The 12596-nt window shown below is 39.2% G+C and overlaps 1 protein-coding gene across 11 annotated transcripts in view; it reads left to right on the top strand.

Annotated features, from left to right (window-relative positions):
- ANK1 (ankyrin 1) overlaps positions 1 to 12596 on the top strand; it is a 326140-nt gene that overhangs the window by 235596 nt on the left and 77948 nt on the right. For all 11 annotated transcript variants that reach the window (XM_031950761.1, XM_031950751.1, XM_031950759.1 and 8 more), the window contains 7 exons: positions 543 to 740; positions 2594 to 2692; positions 3747 to 3845; positions 4966 to 5064; positions 5761 to 5958; positions 7145 to 7243; positions 8070 to 8168. In XM_031950761.1, coding sequence (XP_031806621.1) covers positions 543 to 740; positions 2594 to 2692; positions 3747 to 3845; positions 4966 to 5064; positions 5761 to 5958; positions 7145 to 7243; positions 8070 to 8168 — 891 coding nt within the window. The remainder of the gene's footprint in view (positions 1 to 542; positions 741 to 2593; positions 2693 to 3746; positions 3846 to 4965; positions 5065 to 5760; positions 5959 to 7144; positions 7244 to 8069; positions 8169 to 12596) is intronic.

Here is a 12596-nt window from a genome sequence, read left to right as displayed (position 1 = left end):
ATCACTGAGTCCACCATCCTTAATTTACAATTATCTATATTCAAGACAACTTGAGATCTAGGGAAAGATCTTGGTATATAAAGGCCAAGAGCATCTATTGCCTCCTGGGCCATCGCTAGCCATCCTAACTTTGGTCTTGCCACTGGACTAAGATGACTCTGGAAGAGAGGGTGAATGAGGCTGCTGATTTTGCTGATTCTGCCTCACTTAAATCCAGTTCATGGAGAAGTCAAAACATCACTCTTCTGGTGTCTTTGGTCCTCTTCAAAAACAAAGGACAAACAACAATTTACAAATAAACTGAGGCATGAGGAGGTTATGTCCCTTCTCCCGGATCCCATTGGGATTAGATCCCAAGCCAGGATTAAAACCAGTTTCTTTATTCCAAATCCAGTATTCTTTCCACCAGGTCATGTTTTAGGAGGTATTAAGGGACAGGAGTAAGATAGCCTGGGTAGAATAGAGGTCACATTTTGGTATATTTAGAGAAAAAGTTGGAAAGGTGGTTCTGAAGTTCCCCGTTTTTTCCTCTCTATACCCAGAATGGCTTGTCCCCCATCCACATGGCAGCTCAAGGTGACCATCTAGATTGTGTGCGGCTCTTGCTTCAGTACAATGCAGAAATAGACGACATCACCCTGGACCACCTGACACCTCTCCACGTAGCGGCCCACTGTGGCCACCATAGAGTGGCAAAGGTGCTTTTGGATAAAGGGGCCAAACCCAATTCCAGAGCCCTGGTGAGTAGAAGGATGATGGAAAAGGGTGAGGGCTGAGGGAGGAATTTTTGCCCTAAAAATGTGTGTGGCCTCTGGGGTCTTAGCATGAGTTATGGGACATTTGACAGGACTGTGACATTTGTAAAGTGTCATCCTTCCTCACCTAATTCTGAAGTCTCTGAATATCCTGCTTTATTGTTCTATTCTGGGTAAATACCAAAGAATTAAATGCCCATATTCAGGGTGAAGTTTTCAAACAAATTGGCACAGGAAATTTCATATTGGTTGACAAGTCACATGGGGAGAGCCTACTCCCTGTCTGAGCTTCTGAGAACAGAAACATTTGCAGGATCTTTCTGCATATATGCTCAGGCCAAACATTTATCTTTTTCAAAGGGACTCACAACTCCTACATAGAAGTCAGATCTAAAGCAATAACCTTCCAGAGATTGGAGGTGTCCTTCCCCCATTCCCTCTAAGGAGTTCCTGAAATCATTCTAGGACCCTCCAGTATGTGGTCAGGGAACTCTCTACAATATGGTACCTTTTTGAATCTTCATGCACCTCTATACTGTATGCCCAGGGACCAGTATTGCCACTCTGATGAGAAGGAAAAAAGGGGAAAGGTATCTGGATGTCCCCTGTCCCCACAGAAGTTGTTAGCTCATACTACAGATGCACCTTGTTCAATGCAAATTTCATGCACAAAAATCTCAATTTATAAAAATTATTAAAATTGAATGAGGGAGATGCATTAATTGTTTTACAAAGCAATCTTCACTATATAGAAGAATTCAACAAGGGATTCTTTAAAAGAACATGTTCCCAGTTGGATGTAGTAGCACATGTTTCTTGTTAGTGGTGTGTTGATAAATATTTAGCAACTGGGTCTCTTTATGCATGACATACTTCTAAGTTTAATCTGTATTATTGACATTTTCTAGACAATCAAAAAACAACAAATCAAGTCATGACTTTTAGCACTGGTCAAATTCTGAGATATGAATTCTCACGCTGAAAATTTAACAACCAGCTCTCATAAGTAGGGTTGAGCTGGCTCCAGCATACCCCTGTCTATAATCCTTGCCTCTGGGAAAGATAAACCTGATGGATCACTTGAGCTTAGGACTTCTGAGCAGAAAAAGGTCTAGAATTGACTAAGTCCAGTACCAATAAGATGAATCCCCAGGAACAAGGAGCCACCAGGCTGATTAAAAATGGGTGAACTGACTCAGACCAGAAAAACCAAATAAAACTTCTATTTCAATCAGCAAGGAGATCAAGGCCATGATTGGCTGGCCCTGGAGATCTAATCTCAAAACCAAAATCCTCCAAAATAGTATAAATACCTATATATCCATCCCTAGTATCTATAAAGATAGATAAATAGATGGATGGATGGATGAATGGACAGACAGACAGCCACAGACAGGAGGATAGATAGATAGATAGATAGATAGACAGACAGACAGACAGACAGATGGAGAGACAAGAAGATAGACACACAGACAGGAAGAGAGAGAGAGAGACAAAGACAGAAAGAGAGATGAATAGATAGACAGAAGGACAGATGAATAGATGGATAGATAGATAGATACATATAGATATATATGTATATATTTTTTTAAAAACATGATTGGATTTACCAAAGCACTTTGTATCTGTGGATTATGATTATGATTATTACTTACTAAGGAACATTTTAATGCATAAAGGGAAGCCTACCTGTATGCCATATGATTTACATCTATTAGCATTTCATGTGTGGAAACCTTCTGACTTTTAAAGACTGCAAAGATTGCAGTCTAGACACAAGGTGACATTCTGTGTTCTTGAATTGGTGTGTGGGCATCTCCTGTCTGATTGTGTTGTAGAATGGCTTCACGCCCTTACACATTGCCTGTAAGAAGAATCATATCCGTGTGATGGAGCTGCTGCTGAAGACGGGAGCTTCCATAGATGCAGTCACCGAGGTAGGTAACTCACCTTTCAGCTGGCAGAGCCTAGTGAGGGCATGAATTGCTTTGCAGAAGGTTATGGGATTTTTTTTCTTAGGAATTATGTTGTTCTTTCCTCAAGTTGAGCCCCCACCCCAGAAGCTTTGAGGATGTATATCTTATTAAGCAGACTAGTCTAATGGAAATTTCCTGTTTCTCAGAGATCATGGGTGGATTTTGCAGATCCCAAGTCCTAGCTACTTTGACCTTCTCTGGAGTGGGTCATTCCAGCAGGTACTTTTCTGCTGGTGGGATGAAATATGTCCCAGCTCAGGATCTTTTCCATAGCTGAACCAAATAGCCACAGCTTTCTTCCAGACACTCAAGCTATTACCAGAAAGTAACTTGAGTGTTTTGTTAGGTTTTTAACCAAATGGCAGATTATTCCCACATAGTTTAAGTCTTACTCCTAGTTTATGACCACACCAGGGCTCAGAGAGTCACTACTACGCTATAGTGTTCTTCTTCCAAGGATACACCTTTGGTAAGTATATTCTGCCTCTAAAAACTGATCTTATCCTGCTACTAACCAAAAGTCATAGGCTCATATATACTGAAAGTGACCAATGCTACAACTCAGCCTGATTTTCCTTCCAGTCCTGCTTGGAAGAAGTATCTTTTTCTCAAAGGACAACCAGGGAAAGTCACTTGCTCATCTTAAAATGTGAATAATAATAATAACCCCTATCTCCCAGGGTTCTCATGAGGATCTAATGAGATAATCATTGTAAAAATGCTTAGCAGTATGCCTGGTACATAGTATGCATCATATGTTAGTTATTGCTACTATTATTATACTTCTGCTCTTTGGGGGCTACCAGATCACCCCAATTCATTCTCTGTTCATTCCCATAAGGTACCAGGGCATAAAATGTAAATTAAATACATATATACCAAAGAAACAAAGACCATCCCCTCCCTACACCCTCAAAAGCCACCACCACAGATTATATATGGTAGGCATTCTCTCCATTTGGCATTTACCCAATTAAACAGTGAACTTGTTCTTATGTTTCTTTTTTTGTTGCAGTCTGGACTGACCCCACTCCATGTAGCATCCTTCATGGGGCACCTTCCCATTGTGAAGAATCTTCTTCAGCGGGGAGCATCACCTAATGTCTCCAATGTGGTAAGGCTTAGGGCTTATTATCTTAGTATCCAGAGACAAGGCAAGGTCTTTAATTAGCTTTGTGAAATCAGGTCTCTTGGGATATAAGGAGGATACTCAGAGCACTTGAAACTTCAGACTGGGGCACGATACCCTTTTTATACTAACTTCCTTTCAAATTAGATATACAGAAAAAACCTCTTAATGTCAGAGGTGAGCAGCAATATAAATCTGATGGGGAAGCCAGTGTCAATCTTTTGTTCTGTAGAGCAGCTTGGGAATGTCCTATGTAGGTTACCCAAGTACACTTGTAAAGTTCATTTAAAACAAGCTGCACATAATAGAGATTCGTGGTTTTATACTCAATCCTCTTTTTTTGTGTTTTTTTAAAAATGTAATGAAATGTTCCATTTTTGTTCATGTTTAATCATAAAAGTAAAATTTAGTTAAATTGTTTAAGAGAAAGGAAAAAAAATAAATTCACTTGCATATAGTTTTTTTATTATATCACACACACACACACACACACACACACACACACACACATATATATATATATATATATATATATGTATGTTTGAGTCCAGAATTTAATTTTCTACTTAGCTACTTAGCTAGAGGGGAAAGCGAGTCAAGAGGTAATAAAAAAGAATTAATGTGGCTGTCACCATGAACTCAAATTTCCTTAGTTAATTCCTTATGCAACATAACTCATCATAACATCTCAAGCTCCTCATTTCTATAACTATAAACTGTTCTGTGTGGACCTCTCTCCTGTTCTGTGTGGACCACCTTGGCTTAGTATCCCAAACTCAGTTCACATTTTCCTGCCCAGCTAAATTGTGCATTTCCATTATCTGTTGATCTCCCTATATTCAGGCATTATGTTTTGCCTACATTGACTTTATTTCCATGGGCTTCGTAACTCTCTCTGCTATTTTCATAACCTATGTATGTCTTCTCCTCACTATCCTGGGGGAGGGAGCAATAATTTCTTCACAAGACTTCCTAAAATAGAAGAGGTTATCTAATGGAAGAACTAATCCCTAAGATATAATAAAGAAGAACTTGAGAGCTCATTATGTATCATTGTGTGAATGAACCATCAGTGAAGATTTGAAAATTTTTTTTTGTTTTATAGAAAGTAGAGACACCACTGCATATGGCAGCCAGAGCTGGGCACACAGAAGTAGCCAAATATTTACTTCAGAATAAAGCCAAAGTTAATGCCAAGGCCAAGGTAAGTTCAGAGGCCAAGGGAGAGGGAATAGCAAGATTTTTATTTTAGTGAAATGCATTTCTTCCCAAGGTAATAAAAAATAAATATAAATGTTATGTATAGACAAATAGAAAGATGATGATATAAATATGATAGAAAGATAATATATGGATAAATAGAAAAATGATAGATTGAAAGGAAGAAAAAATATATGAAGGAAGGAAGGAGAAAGGAAAGAAAGGAAGAAAGACAAAGAAGAGAAGGAAGAAAGATACGCAGAAATCTATAACATGATAAATATGATAGGAAGATATAGAAAGATGATAGAAATAAGATAGATGATAAATTGGAAGGAAGAAAAAATGTGAAGAAAGGAAGGAGAAAGGAAGAAATAGAAAGAAAGGAAGGAATGAAGGAAGAAATAGAAAGAAGGAAAGGAAGGAAAGAAGGAAAGAAGGAAGAAAGGAAGGAAGGAAGGAAGGAAGGAAGGAAGGAAGGAAGGAAGGAAGGAAGGAAGGAAGGAAGGAAGGAAAGAAGGGAGGGAGGGAGGGAGGGAGGGAGGGAAGGAGGGAGGAGACTGATATCCTTAACTAAGTTCCAAAGAAAGCATAGATTTACTCAGAATTGTTCTCTTTGCTCTTCATTTTTACCCCTGAGGGAGGCTGCCTGTCATATAAGGCGCTTCTTTCCTCACCTGTTTGTTTCCTCCCCATTCAGGATGACCAGACCCCACTTCACTGTGCAGCTCGCATCGGTCATACAGACATGGTGAAACTTCTCTTAGAAAACAATGCCAACCCCAACCTTGCCACAACTGCTGGACACACCCCTCTACATATCACAGCACGAGAGGGTCATATGGAAACAGCCCGGGCCCTACTAGAAAAGGAAGCTTCCCAGGCTTGCATGACCAAGGTTTTTATCTTTTTCTCTGTGCCTCTGAGAAAAAAATAGGCAAGCGGGTGGCTGGGCTGATTGTGTGGGAGGGGGATTCCTATCTAGTCATCTCTGCTGTCTTAGTGATCCTGAGAGCAGCTGGGGAAAATTGGCATCCTCAGGCTTGGCTCTCTCATGAGAGCTCATAGAAGCATAGAAGCTGAGAGTTAGGGAGGGACTCCATAAGATATGTAAGTAAATGCTATCTACACATCCTAGACAAGTGATCATCCGGCCCCTACTTAAACACCTCCAATGATGGGAAACTCAACTCCCTTGGGAGATGACCTGATGATTTCTTAATTATTGAGAAGCATTTCCTTATACCAAGCTCCAGATCTGCCTCCCATTATGCTAGATTCTGAAGGGAATACAAAAGACATGGTCCTATTCTAAAGGAGCCTGTTTGGTGGGATCAGGAAGACATATCATAGGAAAAGTTAAATAACTTTACCAGCAGGTGATAAATGATGAATGGCACAGTTAATTAGAGTTGCCAGAACCCTCTGACTGCTTTTGGTATCATCTCTGAAGCAGTGATCAGTAGTCACCCTCCCCTCTTTAATAGCTAGCTTTTTTCCATGCTCTAAGAACTTTAGGTTTCTGGTTTAGTATTATTACCCAATAATAATACCCATTATTATTATTATTATTATTACCCATTGATAAGGCAAGCAACATGAAATCAGTTATACTTGCGCAGTCATGAAGTCTTTCCATATTAGTCATATTGCAAAATAAATAAATAAAGAGCAAGAAACATAAAGTAAGTAAAAAAAAAATCAGTTCTTTCTCTGGAGGTAGATAACATTTTTCATCCCAGGCATTTTGGAATTGTCTTGAATCATTGTCTTAATTAAAGTAGCTAATTCTTTCACAGTTGACCGTTCTTTAGCTATTGTTACTTTAAACAACGTTCTCCTGGTTCTGCTCACTTTGAATCAGTTCTTGTAAATCCAGCTTTTCTGAAAGCATGCCCTTTATCATTTCTTCTCATATGATAGTATTCCACTATTATCATATATCACAACTTGTCCAACCATTCCCCAATTGATGGGCATTAGGGTGTCTAGTTTTGTAGAGCACCTGCCCTCCTTCCTTTTGATTACCTGAATTCCTATTTCTCTGTCTCTGCAGGATTCTAATGTTCTTTGTTTCTCCTCAGAAAGGATTTACCCCTCTCCATGTTGCTGCTAAATATGGAAAGGTAAACGTGGCTGAGCTGCTGTTGGAAAGGGACGCTCATCCAAATGCAGCTGGAAAAGTGAGTTTGAACATCACACAGTCCCTTCCTGTTCCAGGTTAGAAGAAAGAATCAACTCCTCTCTTTGGCTCATTCAAAAAATATTTTAAATTGAATACATTCCTCTTGTTGACATCTCTACTCTCCCCAGTCTGACATCCCATAGTTGGAGTTATAGAATGCTATATTAAGAGCTAGAAAAAGCCTTAGTCTAGTCTAACTTCATGCACCCCATCCGTTTTATAGATGAGAAAATTTAGACCTGGAAAAATGAACTGATTTGCCCAGGGTTACACAGCTAGTAAATGGCAAAGCCAAGATCAGAACTCCAATCTTCTGTTGCCAAATTAATCTGAGGGCATTATGAACCAGGGCTCTGCATTTTGGCACACTGCTATTGCTTGACGTTGCCAGTTGGACAATGACCGAGAGAGACAGTTGGTAGGTGAGAAATGCATAGCTCTGACAATAGACAGAAGGAGACCTGAGCATCATGTGCAGAAACCTAGCTCAGCATCCTTTCAGCCCCACCACTGCTATCTCTATTATGCAATCAAGACCAACATAGCTTTTCTTCCCCCGTTTCCTCTACCACCCCACCTCAAGTGCAGATTGCACTCATTTCTTCTTAAGGGCTATGTTCATTTTACCTTGTTTTTATTTCAGATTCATCTATTTGGGAATGAATAAGAGAAGGGAGGGAGAGGGAGTCCATAGTGTGAGTTGTCCATAATGAGACCCCAATTAGGGACATCTGTGCCTCAAGAATAGGAGTTCCCAATAGAACATGAGCTAATATTAATGGGCTGGGGTGGCTTTTTGTATGTTTGTTTTTCCCTCTCTGCAGAATGGCCTCACCCCTCTCCATGTGGCTGTCCATCACAATAACCTAGAGATTGTGAAACTTCTACTTCCTCGAGGGGGCTCTCCACACAGTCCTGCTTGGGTAAGGTCCCCCTCCCTGCCTTTTTCCATGCCTGGCAACACCTCCATCCTGACTGCCAGGGAGCTGGACATCTGCCAAGATTATTGAAGGAGGGTGATTTAGGCAGCAGTAGGGAGGTTTGGGGACCTGACGAGGCTTTGTAATTTCAGGATTTAAAAATCCTCAATGTGGGTGATGTTGTTCTTTGACTATGAATGAGGAGATAAGTAGGTAGCACTTTTCAAACACAGCTCTCCCTATACCATACAGATAGAGCTCAGTTTCTACAACAAATGTATTTCTTTAAAACATCGCTGGTAAATCAAAGTTTTGCAAATTGAATTATGTCTCAAATGAACTCAATGAGTCTGTTAGTTAAAGGTACTTAGACTCCTACAATTAATCCATTATGAAGTGGCAAACCACTCTGTTATTTCTGCCAAGAAAATCCCAAATGAGGTCACAAGGAGTTGGGCATGACTAAAACAACTGAACAACAACAACTTAGATACCAATGAAATTACAGACCCATTTACTGTTTCTGCCAAACAGACACATTTTGGGGTTATATTGTAAAGTGAAGGATTTATGTGTATTTGTGTATGTGTATAACATATATGCATTTTATGTATGTGTGTATATTTTGTATATACACATTTATACATATACATGTGTGTGTGGAATGAGTAGAAAAGTAGGTAGTACTTTTCAACTACTGCTGCAGAAATAGCAGAGTGGTTTGCCACTTCCTTCTCCAGCTCATTTTACAGATGAGGAAACTGAGGCAAACAGAATAAAGTGACTTGCCCAGGGTCACACAGGTGGTAAGTGTCTGAGGCCAGATTTGAACTCATAAAGATGAGTCTTCCTGTTTGCAGGCCTGGCACTATAGCCACAGTTTCACCTAGCTGCCTTTTGTTTGCTGAAGGGAACTCTTAAGAGAGAAATCTTCATCTCTCAACGAAGATTGGCCTTTCATTATGACTAATTGTCCTAGAGAATTGGCTAGAAGACTGACAAGTGAAATAACTTGCCCAAGATTATACAGCTGGTGTGTCTTAGGGATGGGTCTTGAACCCATGTTTTCCTGGCTTTGAGCCTGACTCACTACCCATCATTCCATGGTACCTCTTTGAATTTGGTTCATCATTTATTTTCCTTAAAATGAGATGAACTTATATATCTTATTCAATACATGCATTTTCTCTCTATAACCTACACTCAATTGTGGGAGAGACCTGATATAATAGAGAAAATGCTGAGTTTGGAATCAGGAAGAGCTATACCTCTGGCACATGCTAGCTGTGTTACTCTGAACAAATCACTTAATTTTTATGTCCCTCAGGCAAGGTGAAGACACAAGGAGTGCTTGAAGGAACTTGGTTAGCCATGCTGAAGAAAAGATGATTTGGGCAGATTCACTAACTGTCTTCAAGTATTTTGAAAGGCTGTTTTGTTCTGCTTGATCATAAAGGGGTGAACTAGGAACCCTGAGTAGAAACTGCAGACAGATTTTGGCTTGCTATAAAGGAAGTCTTCCTAACATGAGTCAAAAAAGAATGGAATAGGATATTTTCAGGAGGTAATGAGCTTCTCATTGTTGAAGGTTTTCAAATAGAGGACCTTGATCACTTGTGGAGGATATTTTATTATATATACACAAAAATACAATAATTTTCCAATTACATGTTAAAAACACATTTTTAAAAAAGTTTTGAATTCCAAATTCTATCCCTCCCTTCCTCCTCTTTCCTATTCCTGAGACAACAAACAATCTGATATAGGTTACACGTGTGCAATTATTTAAAATATTGTGGAGAATATTTTAGAGGGCATATCTGTGTCATATAAGAGTTTGGCTCTGAGCCACTATTATTCTATAAAATAATGGGGTACACTTAACTTTTCTCCACCATTTCCTTTTGTTTTTTCAAATTGGTATTTTTATCAAAATGAAAGTACTCAAAAATGGGATTTTCATAAAATCATAGGATCATAGATCTTGACCTGGGAGACATCTGAGAGGAGTCTGAGAGCTAGGTTGGTCCTGATGATCAGATAAAAGCCATCATCTTGGGTTATCTCAATAGAAGTATTACTGTTCAAAGGGAGGAAAATAGTGGGTGTGCCAAACTCCATTTAGTCAGATCTCATCAGGATCACATCTAATAAATGCTTGTTGTCACAGTATTGTGTTCAGTTCTCAGCATCACATTCTAGGAAGGATATTGACGTGTAGGACCATAGCTAGAGTAGAGAAATCAGGATGGACAGGAAATTGGAAAACATGCCCTATATAAAAGATCTGGGAAGGGCTGAAAAAAGAGAAGATGTGGGGAAAACAAGACAACTGTCTTCAAATATTTAAAGGGTTGTCATGTAAAAGAATGAGTAGATTGGTTCTGCTTGGTCCCAGAAAACTGATGGGTTGAAATTAGCAGGAAGAAAAATCTCAGTTGAACATAATTAGAACTTCTCAGTAATAAGAGCTGTCTGTGTAATTATAACGACCAAGCTTGTCCCTGAAGAAGAGATAAGAAAATGCACCTCCCTCCTTTCTTTGCAGATGTGGGAGACTGTGTTTGTGAAGCATTGACTACACTGTCAGACTCGATTTATGTGTTGGTTGGCTTAGTTACATTGTATTTTCTTTTTTTTTTTCCAATCCCTTTTTTGTAACTAGATACAGTTTCCTGGCTAGGCTTGGGAGAAGGTATATTAGGAAATAAATAGGACCAAAAAACCCCAAATGATATCAATAAAAATTTCAAAATGACAAAAGCTATCAAAGATGTAATGACTTGGTTTCACTGCAAGTCAGCAATGTTTCATTCTCTGTAGTGAGCTCCTCATCAATGGAAGTACTCAAGCAGAGATTGGATAACCACTTCAATAATTCATAATTTTATAGCACTTCACAATATGCAAAGTACTTTTATCACAACAACCTATGAGGTAGATGGCACACATTATTTTAAAAATGGGGAAAATAAGGTACAGCTAGATGGCACAGTGGATAGAGCACTGGCTCTGAAGTCAGGAGGACTTGAATCCTTAATACTTCCTAGCGTGTGACCCTTTGCAAGTCACTTAACTCCAACTGACTCACCAATGAATAAAAATAAAATAAAACAAATGGGGAAAACAAGGCTCAGACTTGAGCATGGTCCAAGAATCAAAACCAAGTCTTTGCACTGCAAGTCAAGGGTTCTTTCCACCCCATCACTCTGACACTTATAAGAGATATTGGTGATTGGTAATCTTCAGATTCAGGTTGAATTCCAAAGACCTGTCTAACTTTAAAATCCAATCCTGTCAATTTGTGACCTCAGAGAGATTTCGGTTAGCTCAGGAGACAAGACTTGCCATAAGAAACACTCTTAGAACAGCATATAATAGTAGACAGTGTAATGCTAGATCATGGAGTACAGACAGAATTGCTTCAGAGAAGTGAACAATCTGCTGACCAGGCCATGGGCCCAGCTGACACCTTGTGGTTTCCAAAGTAGATGCAGTTAGCTCGTCCAAATTCAACCTCAGCCCTCCATTTTTCCTCTTGAGATGCATGTTCTGTTTGATTTTTGTTTTCTAATTGGATAATGATCAGTCAGCCCTGAAGTTTTACCTACAAGTCCCTCTGGATCCCTTTCCCTCTGCCGTTTGCAGCCATAGCCCTAAATTTGCCATTTGTAGCATTCAGCCCCTTGGAAAACTGACTTATTCTTGCCTCCAAAAATAAAAAAGTGGGCCCCTTCCCCTCCCACTTACATAAAAGAAATGGGAGCCAGTTTCATGATATTTAAAGAGCAATGAATCCAAGTACAAACACTACACAGATGGATTTTTGTTTCCATGGTAAAAAAAAAAAAAAAAAAAAACTTTACAAAGTCACGTCTGACAATTTTGTAGAATTTCACGTGCAAAATCTGTATGCATCACAAAATAACATTAACCCTCCCCCCCCAACAAGTTACAAATCCAATGTTAATGTTGATTAAAATGTCTGTGGAGTTTTCTCCTGTATATTCCTTTAGATGTATTTCTTCAGAGAAGAAGTGAACGTGTATTAAAAAAAAAATAGCAATTGTGTAGCAGTGATTAGCACAGTACCTGGAAAATAGTAGGTACTTAATAAATGCTTAGGCCAGGGGCAGTTAGATGGCACAGTGGATAGAGCAACAGCCCTGGAGTCAGGAGAACCTGAATTTAAATGTGACCTCAGACACTTAACACTTACTAGCTGTGTGATCTGGGCAAGGAACTTAACCCCAATTGCCTCTCAAAAAAAAAAAAAAAAAGCAATAAATAAATGCTTAGTCAGGTAGGTGCTGCAGTGAACAAATAAATCAGGAATACTCAACTTTGTGAGTTCAAATCTAGTCTTAGATCCTTACTAGCTGTGTGACTTAGCCAAGTCACATAACTTTGTTTGCCTCAGTTTCTCCATCT

This window comes from Sarcophilus harrisii, chromosome 2 (genome assembly GCF_902635505.1).
Source record: "Sarcophilus harrisii chromosome 2, mSarHar1.11, whole genome shotgun sequence".
Lineage (NCBI taxonomy): Eukaryota > Metazoa > Chordata > Mammalia > Dasyuromorphia > Dasyuridae > Sarcophilus > Sarcophilus harrisii.
Note: the sequence above shows the minus strand (reverse complement) of the source record. Positions and strands in the feature narration are given on the sequence as shown.